Consider the following 22,124-nt stretch of genomic DNA (forward strand, 5'->3'; position numbering starts at 1 on the left):
ACACATAAAATATTTTATATAAACCAAACATACGCCTCTGAGGTATTTTCATGTAAAGGTTATAATTTTTGGTTTTCACACTAAAAATCCTAAAACTGCCACATTTTTAAAGAAATAAGATTTTTTTTTTTTAAAGCAAAAGGATTTTATAATTTGTTTCTACGGTCGTACAAAAATATGTTTCAGATAAAAATTTTAGAAGAGAGAATTATCAAAAAGTTATTGAAAATTATTGAAAAATTACGTGTCCTATTCATTTACTTCAATAAAATGAATAAAAATATTTTACAAAATTAATAAAACTACTCTAGACTGCCATAAAAAATAATCTAAGAATAAGATTTACAAATTAGCAGTTTTAAATTTTGAATTTTTCAAAAAAAAAATTGTTGGTGTTAAGAAAAAATGTATACTGTAGAGTGTAGGTATTTGGAAAACAAGGGTTTTCACGTTCCTAAAATAAAAATTTAATATTGATTAGAACAATGTTATTTCATTTATAATGTTTTTCTTTTACACTCTGTATTGGTCCATAAACTCAATAATTAGACTGAACGAATTGGCCTGTAATTTTCCACAATTAATTTATAAATACAAATACGCCTTTGTAGGCCGCTAATGAACTTAGAATAGTGGCCTGGGCCCTTCCCAGTTCGACGCTGCGCGGGAGAACTATATTCCCTCTGTATTTATAGTAGAATTAGGTACTAAAATTCCACCACGCATAGGGAAGAACTTTGTACGCAAAGTTATATTGAATACGGAATAGGTATTGACTATTGGTATATTTTAATTAGTCGTATACTCGTATTAATTGTTGAGACCGCGAATTAAGGTATATCTTAATTCGTGGTTGAGAGTTTGAGACTAATGGTTTTGACCATAAATATACCTCTTTGAGCTTTGACCAAGCCATAGATTAAACATACATCATGTATATTTAATACTTTAATCTATAACCAAATCTACTAAATTTAAATTCAGCGAAAAAAAACCGAAACATCAAAGTATGGTTCGAAGACTTTAAAGTCCAAAGACTCAAGTCTCAAAGTCAGGTGTGGATCAACAGCGGATAAACGACATTAAGCAAGAACACCAATTGACCTGATGTTTTTGTTATCTTGATCTGGATAAGATAAAAAAAATAAAAATATTGTTATTGTTATTTGTTATACACTATAATTTATATTTGCTTTTAAGTGTTTACTATTTTATACAGCATTACAATTTTCACATTACAACATTTAAAGTACAATAACGATCTGATAGAAAACTAATTAGTAAATCTCACATAATCGTTCGAGGAAGACATTTGCATCAAGATGCCGATGATAAAATTACAAAGTTCGGATGGCGAAGTGTTCCAAGTAGATTTCGAGATCGCCAAAGCATCGGTGACCATTAAAACTATGGTCGAGGACTTAGGCTTAGAAGAGGAAGACGAAGAAAACGTGCCATTGCCGAACGTAAACGCTGGAATATTAAAGAAAGTCATCCAGTGGGCAACCTATCACAAGGACGACCCACCCGCAGCCGAGGATGACGAGGGACGCGAGAAGCGTACAGACGACATATCCAGTTGGGATGCAGATTTCCTGAAAGTTGATCAGGGTACACTATTTGAACTCATATTGGCTGCCAACTATTTGGACATCAAAGGCTTGTTGGACGTTACGTGTAAGACCGTTGCTAATATGATCAAAGGAAAAACTCCCGAGGAAATAAGGAAAACATTCAACATTAAAAACGATTTCTCTGCTGCCGAAGAGGATCAAGTACGTAAAGAGAATGAATGGTGCGAAGAAAAGTAACTTCTCCTTAACTACAAATTAATGTACTATTTTTTTATCAACTTTGTAATAATTTTACATATAAAATATCCATATATTTGTTTTATGTTTATTCAATTATTCATAATTGTGAAGTTATACTATTAACATAATTTGAATGAACACTTTTAGTATGTTTCACATGTTTTATTTTTGACTGCTCTTATTAAATTATGTACTAGTAATCCTTAAATATATTTCAAAATTTTATTGCGTTTTGAACGTCAATTAGGTAACTATTACAACATAATAGGTTATATACATCTTGTTAGGTGTGGTGTTCATTAAACTACAAATAACTATTCATTGTTGCTTATTACTCAATTGATATAGTATGATACAGCTCTTTATTTCATTTATTTTATGATTGTTCAATATTTTTTTTTTATGTATTGTATAGACAATAAATAGAAATATGACAATTTTATATTTGTATACAATTTAAGAATAAACAATTTTTTACTGAACATTTATTAGTTGTATGAAAAGAAATTACTCATGTGGTAATTAATACAAATTATTGCTATTGACGTCAGTTTTTTTGTTGAAAGGAATTGATAGTAGAATATAATAACAAATAATGTTGGACGTTTGTAAAGTGTATATTAAGAAATGTATGTACTAAATACGAATTAGAAATGTACACAGTATATTTTATAATTATTATTCATCATAAATACAATTGTTTTAAAACTACTTATTTACTCATTGGTTTTTCTATATAGTGGCACTGAACACGTAACTCAAGTAGTTCAATTAAACTGTCTTCAAAATTGGGTGTGTGAGTAAAATAAAGTAGTACTTATCTTCCTTATCTTTCTACTACAATTTTATTAAACACAGTAATGTCATTAACTTATTTATACATAATTAGTTAAGCTCGTTTCTCAGATGTTTAAAGGGGTGGGTGGGCCAATTGAAAAATTTGAACTACCAGTTTTAATTTCAATCGGCGCCACTGCCCACTGGTCTTATAACTTGGAGAAAATTTAAGTTGATACATTATATTATGATCACCCTCAAAACCTTATTATAGAAAATTACTTCAAATGACAAGTACGACATAATATTAGGTTATGTATGGTATTTTTTTTTCAGATTTAGAGCTTCATCAGTTTTTTTTTAATGTCACTGTAGTGTATAATAATGTGACTGTTGTAATAATTCAAAAATTAAGATGACGTCTACCCTCAAGACGTGGTGTTCAGTGTTGTTTCTGTTTTACAACAACATGGCTAATTTGCATTCAGCAGTTCAAATTTGTTGTTGTTAGCTTTAATAGTAGATGAACTAACCATTTGTCAAACTTAAAGTTAAGAACATTATCAGTGTTCTCACTTCTCTTGATGATTGTTTACAATTTTTAACTTATCATAATTTACTAAAAAATTTTAATATTAATACCAAAAAGAAGACAGATAATATTCTAGACTAAATTGTCAAACAGTCAATTTATGCTAATACTAAAGCCAACACAAAATTGGAACTGCTAATCGTACATTTTACTTTTGTAAGACAAAGACAACAAATCGGATACGATGTCCCTAGAGTGCTTTGACAGCCTTATAGTGCTATAATAACAATTACCAGTACAATATTCAGATTGGCCCCATCGTCATTTCTACCTAGCGCCACAATCAATGCATAATATTATGAGTTACATATTTCATATCCTAAACCAAATTATGCTCGGTCAATTGGTCGGCTATACACCACTATATTATGTGAAGTATATAAAATTAGTAAATTATAATACCTGTATATTATAAAGAAAAACTATAAAATGTATCGTACATGGTACCACGAGTTCCAAATAATGGTGTGTAAATTAGGCTTATCTAATACATGTATATAAATACATAGAAAAAAACATTTACATTAATAATTAATCATTAAAATGAATTTTTGAAGACACAGCATATTAATACATTATAATATGGTCAATGTTAAATTGTAAACTATCCTAAAATTAGGTACTTAGGAAACATTCATCCAAAATTGAAATATTAATTATTAAATTTGAGGTAAGACGTGTAATAGCATAAAAATATATATTTATGATATCAGACGCAATGCCAATTGAGCAATTAAAATAGCTAATATCGACATTTTAAATTAGGAAAAAAATGATTGGATTAAATGCAGAATTAACAACACAGGAAGTAGTATGTATATAACATCACTGTAATGTAAAAATTCTTATAATTTCATTTCTAATTTTATGACTTTTTGCACAACTTAATATCATAATTGTTTAGTTATATTAAATTTAAATTATAAAAGAGTTGACATCACCAGTTTTTGTATTATAGCGACAATGTATATTAATAATAATATATCATTTGTAAACCATAGTGTGAAATGAATAAACATAGAATTTTATTTTATTATTTATGATTAGTTGTTTGTATAATCTATACTAAAAATCATTATTTGATACAGCATTCCAGTTGTTTTTTGTTAAAGATAGATTGCTATTGGCCTGAGAAATTTACATTCCACCTCGAAGACGGAGTACTAAGTGAAGTGTTGATTCTTTTTGAATATTGTAGTCAGATAATGTACGGCCATCTTCCAATTGTTTTCCGGCAAAAATTAATCTCTGTTGATCTGGTGGGATTCCTTCTTTGTCTTGAATTTTAGCTTTCACATTTTCAATAGAGTCTGACGATTCTACTTCTAAAGTGATGGTTTTGCCAGTAAGAGTTTTCACAAATATTTGCATTCCACCTCGGAGACGGAGTACTAAGTGAAGTGTTGATTCTTTCTGAATATTGTAGTCAGATAATGTACGGCCATCTTCCAGTTGTTTTCCAGCGAAAATTAATCTCTGTTGATCTGGTGGGATTCCTTCTTTGTCTTGAATTTTAGCTTTCACATTTTCAATAGAGTCTGACGATTCTACTTCTAATGTGATGGTTTTGCCAGTAAGAGTTTTCACAAATATTTGCATTCCACCTCGAAGACGGAGTACTAAGTGAAGTGTTGATTCTTTCTGAATATTGTAGTCAGATAATGTACGGCCATCTTCCAGTTGTTTTCCAGCGAAAATTAATCTCTGTTGATCTGGTGGGATTCCTTCTTTGTCTTGAATTTTAGCTTTTACATTTTCAATAGAGTCTGACGATTCTACTTCTAATGTGATGGTTTTGCCAGTAAGAGTTTTCACAAAGATTTGCATTCCACCTCGAAGACGGAGTACTAAGTGAAGAGTTGATTCTTTCTGAATATTGTAGTCAGATAATGTACGGCCATCTTCCAATTGTTTTCCGGCAAAAATTAATCTCTGTTGATCTGGTGGGATTCCTTCTTTGTCTTGAATTTTAGCTTTCACATTTTCAATAGAGTCTGACGATTCTACTTCTAAAGTGATGGTTTTGCCAGTAAGAGTTTTCACAAATATTTGCATTCCACCTCGAAGACGGAGTACTAAGTGAAGAGTTGATTCTTTCTGAATATTGTAGTCAGATAATGTACGGCCATCTTCCAGTTGTTTTCCAGCGAAAATTAATCTCTGTTGATCTGGTGGGATTCCTTCTTTGTCTTGAATTTTAGCTTTTACATTTTCAATAGAGTCTGACGATTCTACTTCTAATGTGATGGTTTTGCCAGTAAGAGTTTTCACAAAGATTTGCATTCCACCTCGAAGACGGAGTACTAAGTGAAGTGTTGATTCTTTCTGAATATTGTAGTCAGATAATGTACGGCCATCTTCCAATTGTTTTCCGGCAAAAATTAATCTCTGTTGATCTGGTGGGATTCCTTCTTTGTCTTGAATTTTAGCTTTCACATTTTCAATAGAGTCTGACGATTCTACTTCTAAAGTGATGGTTTTGCCAGTAAGAGTTTTCACAAATATTTGCATTCCACCTCGAAGACGGAGTACTAAGTGAAGAGTTGATTCTTTCTGAATATTGTAGTCAGATAATGTACGGCCATCTTCCAGTTGTTTTCCAGCGAAAATTAATCTCTGTTGATCTGGTGGGATTCCTTCTTTGTCTTGAATTTTAGCTTTTACATTTTCAATAGATTCTGACGATTCTACTTCTAATGTGATGGTTTTGCCAGTAAGAGTTTTCACAAAGATTTGCATTCCACCTCGAAGACGGAGTACTAAGTGAAGTGTTGATTCTTTCTGAATATTGTAGTCAGATAATGTACGGCCATCTTCCAATTGTTTTCCGGCAAAAATTAATCTCTGTTGATCTGGTGGGATTCCTTCTTTGTCTTGAATCTTAGCTTTCACATTTTCAATAGAGTCTGACGATTCTACTTCTAAAGTTATGGTTTTTCCAGTAAGAGTTTTCACAAATATTTGCATCTTGAGACTGAAAATAAAAAAAAACAAATTCAATAATGGTACAATAAATAAATTTTTAAAAACTGTATGTTAATGTAGGTACGTATTTTGATTATTAAAATAATTTATATAATCATCAATATTTAAGAAATACTACATAGGAGTTTTTATTATAACCAACATTCAAGTCTGACGTATATTATGTTATATATAGGTAAATTAGATTCAGTTATATAGCAGTGATCAGGGGGTGACCTTATACATTAGTGTTAAAGGAGGCATAAACTTAAAGGTTGAGAACCCTTGTTATAAATATTGATTGAATTTTTGTTAAGTACAAAACATTCAGTAAGACAATAATTTGTCCTAAAATAGAAACCTATCATGTTTTTTAAATAATTTAATAAAATTGTACTTCGGAATAACATGGTAGATTTAAGTTAATAAGTATTATAATTTATAACCAAAGTACGGAATATATATAGTACCTTATGGCTTATACTGATTATCTAGGGGCGTGGTAACAATATTATAACTAGTCTAATTAATTTTTTTTATACAAATATTTTAAACCAAAGAAACTTTTAGTAATTAGCTGTTGAATAACAATTAGGTACTACATATAAAGAAACATGACTAGATAACAAAACTGTATTCTTAATAAGTATGAATAATTACTAAATAATTCTTTTTTCTTTGAATTAATGATTAAACAACCAACCTTGAAATAAGCCTTGAATAAATATAAACAATAATGCTAATAGAATTATTGAATCAGTGGCATTTTTACAAAATTGATCATGAGACTAAAATACCCGACGGAACGAGTTTATACTTTGTAATAAAGGTATGTCCATTTAAAGACCTAGTTGAAATCTGAAAAACCTGATGTTTGGTAGAGGTACTTGTCAAGTTTATGCCACTGTTTATCTTATATCTAAACATTTAATAATATATATATATTTCTCAAAAATGTATTAATCTTACTTCTTAGTTAAAATAATGTCAAAAACAAAGAACAAAAGAACGCTTGAATTGATAAGTATAATCTACTTTTTCTGAAGCAAGCAGAGTGAGCTTCCCCAACTTGTTTGATTTAAATTATACAAATATTGAATTATGATATTCTGATTTTTATAGTAATGACTAAAGAGAATCAACTACCAAGTAGGAATAAACAGGGCTGCAACACAAAAAATGAAATAAAAAGGTGAGAATATCAATTTGATACACACCAATAACAAAAAAAAAAAAAGACTAATTTATTTAGGAAATTGGAAATTTTAACAGTGTATAAAACACTTGAACTTTAATAACTAAATATAATGATTTATATTAAATAAATTAGAGAAGATTACAACTAGTCATGATAATAATATATATATATAAATATAATGGTTATAGTGACACACAACAGTGGTCAATACATCCATAGATCGTTGGTCAGCGGTCACACAATAATATTACCAGCAAACCTCTTTTTTGATAGTTTACAATAACCACAAAATAGGTGAAATCAGAATAAACCTATTCTATGGTATAATAACGGACTAAGATATAGTGAGTGTATTATATATCCTAGTCCGTGGGTAAAATTAAATAAACAGAATTTTAATTATGTCTCGAAACATGAAAATAAACAGCTAATAGTGAGAAAAGTGAGTTGCAGCTCTGCAAGTTGATTATAAAAATATCCAAACCGGACTAAAAACTACGGTGCTAACCATCTACTCCACAAGACTTAACATTTTATGAGACAATAAATAGCAATGGTAAAATAATGAGTTTGAATGTAAAAAATTTAAATGTCTACGACGATTGGCCTCTTTAGTCTTAATACACATTTAACATTTTTGTAAAACTTGTGATTAGTGTGAACAAATTTAAAAATTACAAAATTGCATAAGCAGTCGTACAAGATTTAACAATTACATAATAATTAATAATAAATAAATTCAGTAGATAAGTAAGACAGTAAACAACAGTAACCCAGAGACAAAGGAAACGCAAACGACCTTGACCGGATGACTATGCAACTTACGATTGTACAACACAATACAAAAATGGCGGCGGCCCTGACTGATGTCGTATCCACTGGATACTAATATAGTAATATACAATACAGTATCCAGTATCCGGCCAAATCTATCTTTCCACGTCGTAAAACTAACATTTTTCCGAAGAAATAGTTATTCGAAATAACAATAGTACATTATCGCCAGACGAAATCGTTAGATTATGGGGAAGAGCAGCCCTAAACAGTGAACATTTTCCGATAGACATATAGACAATTTACAAATTTTAACACATTGATATTATTATATAATTACCTTAGAATGATATGTTGATTTAAACGTATGAAATTTGATGTTCGATAACGTTTGTTATTTGCTCGGAGTTGGTAAATAACTATGGAAACTCGGGAGATCAAAAACAATGAAAAGTGAACGTAGCTACAGACAACTAGACAAGACGACTGCTGGCTCAGCAACAACAGCGACGATTGACGACTGTAGTTGTACTAGTTGTAGTCACTAGTCTGTAGTCTGTACTCTGTACTCCGTCGTCTCCGTGTCAAAAATCAATAGTCGTGGCACAAGCCATAGAACAACTTACAGTCATGACAAAATTGAAAATATAGAGGTATGTCAGCAACAATACGTATTTGAAACTCGTTTGCGCATCCCCACTTTTTCGTATGTGTTGGGTTCCCCGGTCTGCAATGCTTTGGTATAAATTATGCAGGGCATCGGGCAGTTGGGTCCCCCGAGATAACAGTTTATCATATCCAAATTTATATCATGGAATAAACGCTGAGATCGGGGATCAACGAAAATGCAGGTGTACCAACTTAGAAATATAAAAACTCCCATTACATTTCAATTTTCAACCCAAATTTGTGACGGGGACAGTTGGGTCCCGTGATAAGAAATTATAATTGATAACCTTAATCAAGAGTTATTAAATCGAGGCTAGTCAGCGAGGCTGAAAAGTATAATGTACAAGAGACAAATGCGGGGGGTCGCAATCATAATTGAGAGTTTACAGCCTATCTGTTGTATCAATCTGCATAAAAGTATAAAACACGAACTGAGATACAAAATGTGACGCTAAATAAAACATTCAATTATGAGTGTTGATGATAACAGAAGAACCTTTTGCGGGCCGTCCCCCATCACCCGCCCACCTTGTCGTTCCCAGTCCATTATTAATGAGCGGCGGAGAACGTAACACACAGTAAAAAGTGGGAGAGTACATCCATGACGAAATAACGTTATTTCGTCACGAGTCATAGGTAGTACACTTTTTTTTTATTACTACTCTGGGTTATTTAATATATAGTAATATTTATTAATTAACTCATAAGTAGAGTACATGATATAAACATTTAGTAAACTTTAGTCTTTAGTAGGTATATCATTATTATAATAAGTTCTTAATAATCGTGATCATGGTGGAGTTTAATATAATAGTATATTAAGTATTTAGGTCTATGGGTTTATCACAAATCGCTATTTTATAGTTTAGAAATTTAAAATCTATGATTAGAACTCGCGTGTCGTAATTTATTACACGTTTTGTAACGAAACCACGGCCTTAGAAGATATCTTATATTATTATCTTCCAAGACCGTGAACGAAACAATACAATAAATTGAATGTTTTGTTTTGTATCTATGTATATAAAAAATGTAATGGTTCTGAAATCTAAAATTTTGAATCAGAATTCTATTAATGATTAATCTTTTATTATTTTATTAAATTAAACTCACCGAAAGAGACGTATTACTTGTGTTTCTTATAATCTTAATATCTTATAATATGGTTATTTCAGTTTTTTGAAATTTTTGGGAACCTTTGTCTTAAAATAATTAAAAATATATTTATTTATTATTACTTTTTATATAAAATTGAAAAATTCATGAAAGGCTTGCGGAAGAAATTAGAAAATTGAAAACAACCAATAGGCAGCAATAACCTACTTTCTTGTTTATGTGAATTGTACTGGTACTGATTCAAAAGATATAATTTTAACTGCAATTTGTCGCCTACGAAATATTATACTTAATTTTAACCAATTTATATTTATTTACTTTTTTTCATTATTTTAAAAGTCAACAACTGCCTCATAAGCTTATACAATAACATAGTACCAATACTATTTACATTATTATTATTTAAACTTTTTCAAGTAAATTTATTTTGTACCTAAATAATATATTTTGTTTATGTAATTGTCTTATTGGTTTCATCTGGAAATAATTTTTGGTTACACCAATGAACTGAAATTAATGAAAAAATTTAATTTTTTTAATAAGGTTTATCTAAATTATATAATTGATTTTTGTTTATCATCGCAAAAAATGTAGTCAGACCAAAATAAAGTTTCCTTTTGAATAACTTATTTCTACAAAAATATATTACCACTTCTTTAAATGTTCTAAAAAGTTACGCCCAAAAATATCGCTCAGTCTAAAAAAAACACTTCATATTTCAATTTTTTTTTCTACACGTCAGATTGATTATTTCAATAACTTAAAACCTGCCCCTGACAATGTGGTTCATTTTGCAAAATACCACGTAAAAAATTGTCCAGTCGTTTTTGAGTTCACGAAAAGTCTCAGATAGATGTTTATCCACATAGTTATAAAAGTAATCCACAGAGTCATATTACTCTATGTGTTTATCCGTTGATTTGCACTGTCATAGATTTATATTATCTGACTATATAAATTCTGAGACTATGACCGTTGCCCATTGGACACCCAGTGATCTAGTGCATACTTATAAACTCATTAGTTATTACCATTCTTAGTTCATGGTTATTAAACTCAATTGAGTTACAGTAGTTACAAGTTACAATGGTATTATTATAGTGTACATGGTGTAATTAGTACTTTCAGAATAACAAATACTATAAAATATTATATCAGCTAATAACTTACGATTTATTCAGTGGTTACTGGTCACACTGCAAATAATCCATTTTCCACTACATAAGTAAAAATATGATGTAGCCACGTCCTGTCCACGGCTTGGTTGCATTTAACCTCTTTGGTAACCACAGTATGCTCTTCGATCACTTTTGAATACAATGAATGCGTCCTATCCATAGACCTATAACCTAATGGACAGCGCTTAGAGAGAGGTAAGGGGTACGATATAGAGTAAAAGAGAACGTAGGGGAAATTAGTATTAGTTTCATACGTCAATGATTACCCTCTTTATGTTCTTTCTCTCTTTTCTCTCTTCGTTCTTTCTTCTTTCTTTCTCTTACATGATTCCCGTGCATTGACGGCAGGGCGGAGTGGAATGCGCTGTCCATTAGTTAATAGGTCTATTGTCCTATCCATGTGTGTATATTAACTATAGTCTAAAACGAAAGCCTAGTCAATCGTCATTCATCATTAAGTACAGTTGACACATCTTAAATATATTATATTATAATCTGTATATAATAATATAATATGATCATAACTCATAAGCATAACATTTAAACAGTCCAAACAATTTATCTTTTTTGCCACCGTCTATAAATCACACATTATTATGCTCTTTTTTTTCAAAGTCAATCCATACCTATAAATATAGTTTATTAATTATTAGTTTGATTTCAAACACGAGATATTAAATTAAACTGGTCAGAAAATATTTTAAATTTGCTGTATTTGCCTGTATAGTATATTGGTTATTTGTCAAACGTAATCCCCACCGAATTTTGATCCAGCTATGTCCTTTCCATATAATTCAGATGAAGAGGAATGTGCCGCCGCAGAATACGGCATTGACAACACAATCGACCTGACCATCGACAATGATAATATTTCAATCGTTGCAGTGCGTATATTATTCTTATATTTTATTAATAATAATAAGACATAAGTGTGCATATTTAAAATATACATAAAACTACATCGTATAGGTTTTCGTAACCCAATTCATTCATGGACCATGCGGCTAGTCTCTTATATAGTTAAAATACCTATATAAATATATAAAATAATTAGCATGCTAACATTGCAATGTGACGTTAAATATATATGTTTTTTTAAATGTAGCTTCCTGTTGTATCTCAAAGGTCACATATTGCACCATTCTTATTTAAAGAGTTTTTTAGAACTTAAATTATTTCGGATTATTAAAACCACTAATGATAATTACTATAAAATAAATAAATAAAAATATAACATTTTTGGGCGCACCTTATTGTTCCATTATACTATTATTATATAATATATATATATTTTTTGTCGATATTTTAAATTCGATTAGACAATCTCGGACGAATCTTCGTATGCATCAACCGATATTACACCTGATAGTCAGCAAGTAGAATACATATTTGACTTAACTGAGGATGATACCAGCTCCGCAGAAGTGTGTATATTGTATTATTGTTTTAATTTTACGAATTTTACACTATTTTATGATATTTTTCTTTTTTTTAAAATGTTATTAGATAAGCTTATTGGATAAATTACCTTTAGCTGAATCAGACGTTACTACTCCGGTTATTCACGACAACCAACCGAATATGAATGTCACTAGTTCAAAACTGGTATGTAATTTTCTTAACTCGGTTGTAGGTACTTATTTTCGCCCATCCTCCTTATAATATAGTCATTTACACAGTACACACGTTCAAGTAAACGCTCATGCAGGCGCAGATCCAGAGTGAAGTGGTGGTCATGACCGCCCCCCCCCCCCCCCGAAAAAAAACCATCAAGATGTGTTCCTTCGTTTTCCTTCGTGTTTTATTTAACATTTAATATAATATACATAAATTGTAAATTGTGAAATGTATATAAACGGCGATCTTATTTTTTCACAATAAAAATATTATATGATGTATATTTATATACATTAAAACTACATCGTCAATTGTTCATAAAATCATAATTTCCATCACTTCTAAGAATATACAAGTTTTGTTATTGAGTAAATATAAAAATAATAATAAATCGGCGGAAATGTTAGATTGTTCGACGGAAAGATGAGATTGTTTTCAACCCGTATAAGGGTTATACCTATACGTAACCGATAATCGGATATTATTAATCGCTATTCGCTTATTTGGGTTCTAATAACTTGTTGCAAAATACCATAGTACCATACACAACGTTACTAAATATTTGATTAGGTGTATCATAATTTATAATATTATATTTCTTTTAATTTTGCTGTGAACGTCTGAACACTTACGTTGGTCGTGGAGTAAATGTTGATGACATTATTTCAATATTTGGTAAAACAAAACAAAGGAGATGAAACTTGGTCGTTTAATTTAAAAAAATAAGCGGATGTTACACTCGCATGTGTTGTCCATCTTACAAATGTACAATAGGTATAGCATTAACTGTTTCGCGCGAGATAGGACCAATCAGGCTGTAGTGATAGTTAAGACTCCAAATTGATATACAATATAGTTCAGAACATTATCTGTGAAAATAAATATAGTTTTAATTTTTTTGATATCACTTATACAAAAAAGTTCTTTTTGTTTAAAAATCCATTTTTTGTGTTTTTCAAACTATATTAACTTTTTTTGTTGTTTCGATATCGAAAAAATAAAAACGCTATTTCACAACCAAAGTTTCTTTTTTACATGGTGAAAATTTCGTTTCTTAAAACAGTTTTTTCATTGCTTTCATGTGTAGACAACACATATTGCGGATGTAGCAACCTCTTATCAATAATTAATAAAGTTCTAATTTACTTTCATTATTTTTTAATTATCTTTTTGTCCTTTCGAAAAATGGCTCCCTAATTTTAGTTCTAGATCCGCGTCACGCTCTTGTAGCAAACAAATCAAGTTCTAGTTTATATTGGCACTATTATGCGAGTCATTAAAAGAGAATTATTACTGTCTTAAATACTTTGGAGACTATTCTTCTTGTTCATCCAATAACTACTGTTCACTATAATTAGCGATATGACGGGACTAGTATTTTTCTGAAGTTTGATCAATTCTATTGATGCTCAATGATTTTTTTCCATAATAACTTATAGAGATAGTTGCAGACAGGTAGTAGGTACTTGCGCCACAACATTTTTATTTTTTAATACTGAAAATTAAAAATTTGATTTAATATTGCTTTTGGAAAAATTAAATATAGCCTATTAATTGTAAATCTGGTTTTCAGAAAAATATTCATGGTAAAAATATTTATAACCATAAATTATATATTATATGTACAATATTGTTTACGGCTACCACAATTATCAAATACCAAATATTGTGGTCAAGTGTGAACAGGCCAAACGCGTCTTTAGATTGAATTTTAAAATGACTGCGTAGGTTTTGGAATCGCATTGTTTAAAAGTTAAAATGAGAAGTATAAAATATTTTTCCTATATTTTTATACATTTCTGATATTATACATAATATAAAAATTATTTATTCAATATTAATGAGTATCAAGTTTATGCACCTATTAATTATAAACATGTAAGAAAAATATAATTAGGTTATATTTATAACGTGTATTCTCAAATAAAATTAGAACAAAAATTCTCAAATAAAATATTTTTATAAAAGTTAATACTTTTTGAATTTAAAATGGTTCTTTTGTTGACTGTATTTACTGTATCAAATGGATATTTTCAATTTTTCTAAAAATATTAAAATCAAATTTTAATTTTTTTAAATTTTCCAGTATTAAAAAATAAAAAGGTGGGTAAGTGGATGCGCTCTGCTGTACAGTAGGTTAAAAGTGGTTCACTGTAATGGATTGTGTTAAATTTGAATTCAATGATATAATATCATTGTATAAGAAAAACGATTCTGAGCGAAAACGGTCAGTCAGCCTATGATATTACTAATATATTTGATGATATTATTGTGAATAAAGTAATTTATATATAACCTATTTACGTGGAACCTTGTCTTAAATTTTCAATCCTTATAAAATTTAAACATTTTATAAATTTTTAACTACAAAATAATTATTAAATTTTAAATTTCATACATTTTGTCAAAATTCGAACTTTAAATCCTTATAAAAAAAATTATGCCTAAGTATTTTTAATATTTTTCAACTGCTATTGTAAAAATATATCAGGAGTCTGGCATTAAATTTTCACGCTTTTTTACCCAACAAATAAAATGATATTTATAGGAAAAAAAAACAAAAAAAAATTAAAAACTGACAATGTCAATAAGCAGCTCAAAAAAAGTCAAAATATTTTTAAAATTGTATGGTGTATAGCAAATGAAAATATAAACATTCAGTAAAAATTTCATGTATCTACAGTTATTTGTTTTTGAATAACAATAAAATAACAAAACCGCTACATGAGAAATCGAGTGAATATCCAATATTGTGAGAATATTATGAACTTCAAAAGCTTGTAAAAATTTAATTTGACTTTCTTATAGAGATTTTTTTTTTGATAAAGGTAGATAATCTTATAATATAAGGAATCTTGTACTACATTTTAAAATCTTAGATTAAAAAGAATATTTTTATGAATTCTTAACTCAAAATAATTTGGTAATTTTCGTGATTTTTCCATTTTTTGTCAATTTTTGAACTTTAAATGCTTATAAAAAAAAACTGTGACTAAGGATTTTTAATATTTTTCAAATGTCATTGTAACACATAGGCGGATATTGGGGGGGACTTGGGAGGCTTAAGCCCCCCCAGAACGTAGTCAAGCCCCCTCGGAAGGTTCTAGTATCTCTACTTCAATTACAACAAACAATATTGATACAATTGTAGAAAATAATCAAAATATAAAAAAAAAAATATTGTTTTGTAAGAATTTATTTTCAACTGTTCCTCTTAATTACCGCTGATAAGACCGTTATATTATCCTATCCATATCTTTATTATCTATGATAACCTATGACAGAGGACTAGAGATAAGGAGGCCAAACTCTGCTGGCCGCCTGGAATGCCGCCCGAAAACCATGAACCATAACCATTGTTCTTGGCCTGAACAAAAATATTATGTTAATATTATGTTATCCTAATCAATATCACTTATTATTAATCACAAATTTGATATTATCACATTCTGACTACACTTTGACTTCAAAACAAAGGCTGTTAACCCTTTGTTAACGCTTTGCAGTTTGTACGTTTTCTATGCTGCAAAATAAATTATATATTTTTTCTAATTGACGATTGTACTAACTGGGAGTGTTTATTCTCAAATATCTTCGCAGCATACATTGATGGTTGAAAGTAATAGAAAATATATGAAAATATTTATTTATTTATGTTCATAAAACCTATACATATTTTGGGCCTCAGATAGAATAAAGTAGGAGAGCTACTGCTTGCAGGTTGAAGTGTCTAATAATGTGTTGACGCTAATGGATATGGTAAAAATGTTAAGCCCCCCCACGGATATGATCAAATATCCGCCTATGTTGTAACAATATAGTAGAAGCCTTGTATTAAATTTTCAAACATTTTTACCCAACAAATAAAGTTTTATTGACATCCATAGAATAAAAGACTAATAAAATTGGAAACTGAAAATGTTCCTAATTAGTTCAAAACAAATCAAAATATTTTGAAAATGTTATCGTGTATAGAAAATGCTAATATAAAGGACCAGTGAAAATGTCACGTGTATACGTTAATTTGTTTTAGAGTTACACCAAAAACCAAAATCGATTTTGTGGAAAACCGATTTTGTGTAAAAATCCCCGTTTTTCCTTAATTTTTATGTTGTTAACAAGATATTGAAATTGAAAATCTAATCATTATTTCGACTACTTATCGTGTACACTGTACACAGACACAAAAAAAAAAAGGTGGGCAAGTGGATGTCGCTCTGCTGTACTGTAGGTTACAAGTGGGTCACTGTATAATGGATGGTATTAAATTTGAATTCAATGATATATCATTGTATAAGAAAAACGATTCTGAGTGGAGACGATATGTCAGTCTAGGTATAAGACATATTATACACTTATCTATGGTATTAAAAAAAAAATTGACCTATAATAAATTCCAAATTAATCATATCACAATATCCATTAGGTACATATAACGCGTTATACATCAACAACAAACCGTGATACTATCATCATAATATATCGATGAAAATATTACAAATTAGAAGTTTCAAGTGCCCACGAATAATATTATACAATCACAACAAAATAACTAAAATAGTTATTCTAGGTTTTTATGTAATTTCGTCCAAATTTGAACTTAAAATGACTATACAAATAAACTGTGCTTGTGTATTTTTTAGATTTTTTGGTAACCGAATTATCTATTTACATGGAATCTTGTTTTAAATTTTCAATCCTTAGCTATAAAAACTGAACATTTTATAATTTATTAATTACAATGGTTGATAATTTTCGAGATTTTGATAAATTCTGTCCAAATTTGATCTTTAAATGCTTATAAAAAAAAACTGTGCCTATGTATTTTCAATATTTTTCAACTGCTATTGTAAAAATATATCAGGAGTCTTGTATTAAATTTTTACACTTTTTGGCCCAACAGATAAAACTTTATTGATATTTATAGAAAAAAAAACTAAAAAAATTGAAAACTGAAAATGCCCGTAAACAGCTCAAAAAGTGTCAAAATATTTTCAAAATTGTATGGTGTATAGGAAATGCTAATATAAACATTCAGTGAAATTTTCATGTATCTACAGTTATTCGTTTTTGAATTACAAGAAAATAAGGAAATCGGTACATGAGAAATCGAGTGAATATCTAATGTTGTGAAAATATGAATTTAAAACGCTCATAAAAATTTAATTTGACTTTCTTGTAGAAATTTTTTTTTTTGATAAAGTTAGACAAACTTATGAGGAATCTTGTATTAGATTTTAAAATCTTAGATTTAAAAAGAAAATTTTTTATGAATTTCTAACTCAAAATAATTTGCAAATTTTCGTGATTTTTCCGTATTTTTTCAAGATTTGAACTTTAAACGTGTATAAAAAAAAACTGTGACTAAGGATTTTTAATTTTTTTCATCTGCCTTTGAAACAATAACCTAGGAGCCTTCTATTAAATTTTCAAGCTTTTTTACCCAACAAATAAAATTTTATTGATATTTATAGAAAAAAAATTTAAAAAAACTGAAAACTGACAATGTCCGTAAACAGTTCAAAAAAAGTCAAATTATTTTCAAAATTGTATTGTGTATAGAAAATGCAAATATAAACAACCAGTGAAAATTTCATGCATCTACGGTCATTTGTTTTAGAGTTACACCAATAACCAAAATCGATTTTGTTAAAAATCGATTTTGCGTAAAAATTCCCGTTTTTCCTTAATTTTTCTTTTGTTTTTCACATCGCTTTTGAAAACTACTGGGAAATTAAAATTTTGACCTCCCCAATGCACCAACGATATTCACTTTCCCATCGAACAAGATACTGAAGTCGAAAATCGAAGCATTATTTCGACTACTTATCGTGTACACAGACACAAAAATAAAAAAATAAAAAAAAAATAAAAAAAAAATAAAAAAAAAATAAAAAAAAAATAAAAAAAAAAATAAAAAAAAAAACACACATCATTGTAAAATCAATACATTCATCGTTTCACTCAGAATCTAAAAAAATTATAAATTAAAAAAAAAAAATAAAAAAAAAAACACACATCATTGTAAAATCAATACATTCATCGTTCCACTCAGAATCTAAAATGTTGTATCCCAGACAAAGAATTTAAAAACTGACATTAATATGATTTCGTTTTGTATTTTATTAAGTACATGAATGGGGTCCAGGTCTAATTATTTGAGAAAACTTGTTTAGGTTATAGTTTATTATACCCATGACACACTATTTGAAGGTTAGCTGGAAAATTTTCCAAACATTTTTTTTTTTGTTTCTATGAATTATGATAGGTAATATTAAGTACAATTATTAAAATTTGTATAATATTAAAGTTATTTTTTCGTCTTAATATTTACATTAACACGTAGCAAAATTTTTTTTTGTTCATAGTTAATATTTACGTTCATTGCTATTAAATTGTTTTTGTAATTTTGTCAATAAAAAATATTTACATTATAATAGGTATAACTTTTATTAATTATTAAGAAATTTAAATTTACAGTTATGCCGTTATCAACAACATTAACTATATGAAATATTACAATAACCACCGGTTGTGACTGTGGAACTAGAGTATTAATATAAATTACTACGCGGACCCAACTCGTGTTTAATTTAGGCGATCAAATATCTCAGGAATTCATTATCCAAATTGAGTTTTCCCAAATGCGTTACGACACGGATAATGCTCTTCTATATTATTTTATGTATATTTTGTAAATTTGTTAAAGCTACTGCGTGAATACTCTCTCCATTATAAGATTATCCCGCGCAAATCAACTCTCATGGATAAATTAGGTTTATACGTAGTAAAAATAGTGATTCCCCGCATCAGTTCTACTAAATCTTCGTAATCATTACTAATTATTTCCATAAAATTATAATTGTACTAACTACTACGCTATATTACTATAACTGCTGTATGTATTCGAAATTTCATATTTTGGTATATATCTATAGATGTGTATTGTGTAATTAATAATTATTAATTTATAGACGCTGGCAAAAAAGATCATTTGTAAGAGTTGTTTGAATTTTATGGTCATATACACAAATTACATATATTCAAGATGTGTCTTCTGCAATAATGCCATCTGACGAGGCTTTCATATGCCTACCGAACTATATACTCAAGTGATATATAATACTATATAGTAGTACCTATCTTTTATTTAAAATTAAGAGATTTAATTTATCCTACTTGATAATACTAATTTTGATTGTATTTTGTTTATTTATATTAATAAATTACTTATAAGATATAAATTAACAATTATAAACGTATAAACATTACTTATATTATGATTCATACATGGTACCTATAAATATTTATGTATATATGTAAATGTATGTATTTATTTAATATTTATGTATTTATGTAAGTGTATGTATTTATTTAATATTTATGTGTGTATTCACTTAGTGGCAATTGCTGTGCTCCTGTGCGTATGGCCGTATGGGTATGAGGGTATTATGAATCTGACACTGTCGATCGATTATACACTAATGCGTTTGCGGCGACCTGATGCAGATGTGAGTCAGGGCCTAAAATTAAGATATTTTGCTACTGCACACCTAATTCCACACCAAAGCATTTTAAAATAATGAGCATAGACCTAGTAGTGCACATACCACACATAACTTCATTGCATAATTGTTTTTGCAATTTATTAATAATTAGTTATAATAAATACAATCTTAAACAGTCTTCTATATAAGTCATTGATACCTATATGGCTATAAATTATGACTAAACATTTTAAAATTAAAAACGAAATAGCTTGGGTTATTATACTTATTAGAATATGGTGTATTATTTTTAGTGTTGAGGATTTTAAACGAATACAATATGCTAATTAGTAATTTCCAATAATCAATATTGAATATCAATCAAATAAAAATTTATAAAGTACTGCACACTTTTAAATTTGCTACTGCACACAATTTTAGGCCCTGACGTGGGTGAGGTGGTGTATATTATAAAGTACCTTTTACAAGCGTAAATTATATATATTTGTATTATATTTTAGTGAATAGTTTATTCAGATTCCAGCCAACGGCTTTGGCCGGAAGATACTGAGTGCTATATTTGTTTGTGTGTGTACTCCTAGCTATTACGGATAGAATGCGCATTGTATTTTCTAAATAATTATATTGTTTGTTGATGGGAACATGGATACAAATTTGTTTTTCCGCGAAGCCAAATGATAGTCAACACGAGATCTTAAAAACGGCTTGATCTACGAAGCTGACATTTGGCAGGAATATATATTTTATATAAGTAGGAGAGGTCTCAGACGTCAGCTAAGATATTTTTTAAATTCAACCCCTATATGTCTAAAATAAGGGTACGCAATAAGGTTATATCTTTGGACAGCCATATCTGAAGTTCTATTACACTACTATAATTTAAAAGCATCATAAGATTATCAAGTATAGACCTGACCCCCATCAAATTTCAAACACTATATTTTACACCTATGCGTGTGGGTCTATATTGTCGTGGTCTTCATTACATAGATAGTTAGTTCATAGAATATACTATATGTCTATACAATGAGTATACATTGTAAATACTAGTATTTATAATTAATGATAGTCATAGGCGTGCGCAGACTTTGTCGGCAAGGGGGGCCTCTTAAAAATGTCTGAACCAAAGATTCTTGTACTAATGACTACCGTAAAAAGGGGAGACTTCGGACATGTGGGGTGAATTTTGATAACACTATGTTTTTTTAGTTATCTTATAATTTTAGAATACACGTTTAATAAAAGTTGAAAACTGATACTCTGCGTTAATATCTATTATAACCTCCATAGAAAATAATATTTTGGTATTCCTTTCACTTGAAAGGGTTTACGAAGGAATGGAGTTTTTAAAACAAACAAATATCCCTGAAGTGAATTATTAAGTTATAGAGTTAGGTGTTGTCGTGTTGAAGAGTTTTTAACTCAATAGTTGGAAAAAATATTAGGACACGGCAAAGGTTATAGGTTAAAGATATATTATTTATTTAATAGAGTAAAGTAATAATTAGTGTGTATAATATCATAATTTATGTAATTTCTTTAAATTTATATTGTATTTTTATTGTGTATTTGGTTTGACCTACCTAATAGAAATATTATACATTTTTACCTGACTTTTATTTCATACGTAATTTATGTAATATAAAATAAATAGTATTACATTTCAATTGGATGTGTAATATAAATATAATTGTTTACCGAACTTTTTTTCGCCGGACTTTTAAGAGGACGTAACACCCGCATGTGTTGTCTTCGTCTTACAAATGTACAACATAGCAAAAACTGTTTTCCGCGGGACAACTTTTCTCGGACCATATTAAATTTTTTGTTGAACTACCAAGTTTTCACAACACAACACGTAAAGAAGAACCTTATCTGTACAACAGCGTGCTTTTTTTTAATAGCAGTATCCAATCA

General features: G+C 29.0%; 3 protein-coding genes across 10 annotated transcripts; 2 read left to right on the plus strand and 1 right to left on the minus strand.

The window, feature by feature from the left end:
• Positions 1-1,147: 1,147 nt before the first annotated feature.
• LOC132941471 (S-phase kinase-associated protein 1-like) lies at positions 1,148-2,296 on the plus strand. The gene has a single exon (XM_061009540.1). It carries the CDS (start codon positions 1,323-1,325, stop codon positions 1,809-1,811), a length of 489 nt encoding a protein of 162 aa, XP_060865523.1. The 5' UTR covers positions 1,148-1,322; the 3' UTR covers positions 1,812-2,296.
• Positions 2,297-3,992: 1,696 nt separating this feature from the next.
• Positions 3,993-8,615, minus strand: LOC132941468 (polyubiquitin-C). Its single transcript, XM_061009533.1, has 2 exons — positions 8,460-8,615; positions 3,993-6,157 (listed from the first exon to the last, which is right to left on the minus strand). The coding sequence occupies exon 2, from the start codon at positions 6,148-6,150 to the stop codon at positions 4,321-4,323; it is 1,830 nt and encodes a 609-aa protein (XP_060865516.1). The 5' UTR covers positions 6,151-6,157; positions 8,460-8,615; the 3' UTR covers positions 3,993-4,320.
• Positions 8,616-8,656: 41 nt separating this feature from the next.
• On the plus strand, positions 8,657-21,822 carry LOC132941472 (uncharacterized). 8 transcript variants are annotated; one of them, XM_061009547.1, is made up of 5 exons: positions 8,657-8,772; positions 11,857-11,966; positions 12,402-12,506; positions 12,589-12,687; positions 19,674-21,822. In XM_061009547.1, exons 2-5 carry the CDS (start codon positions 11,859-11,861, stop codon positions 19,773-19,775), a joined length of 414 nt encoding a protein of 137 aa, XP_060865530.1. In that variant the 5' UTR covers positions 8,657-8,772; positions 11,857-11,858; the 3' UTR covers positions 19,776-21,822. The 8 variants fall into 8 exon arrangements, with proteins under 8 accessions (XP_060865530.1, XP_060865528.1, XP_060865526.1 ...); XM_061009545.1 differs by lacking the exon at positions 8,657-8,772 and adding an exon at positions 9,098-9,424; XM_061009543.1 differs by lacking the exon at positions 8,657-8,772 and adding an exon at positions 9,103-9,424 and having other exon boundaries at positions 11,810-11,966.
• Positions 21,823-22,124: the final 302 nt, after the last annotated feature.

This window comes from Metopolophium dirhodum, chromosome 3 (assembly GCF_019925205.1).
Source record: "Metopolophium dirhodum isolate CAU chromosome 3, ASM1992520v1, whole genome shotgun sequence".
In the NCBI taxonomy this organism is placed as follows: domain Eukaryota; kingdom Metazoa; phylum Arthropoda; class Insecta; order Hemiptera; family Aphididae; genus Metopolophium; species Metopolophium dirhodum.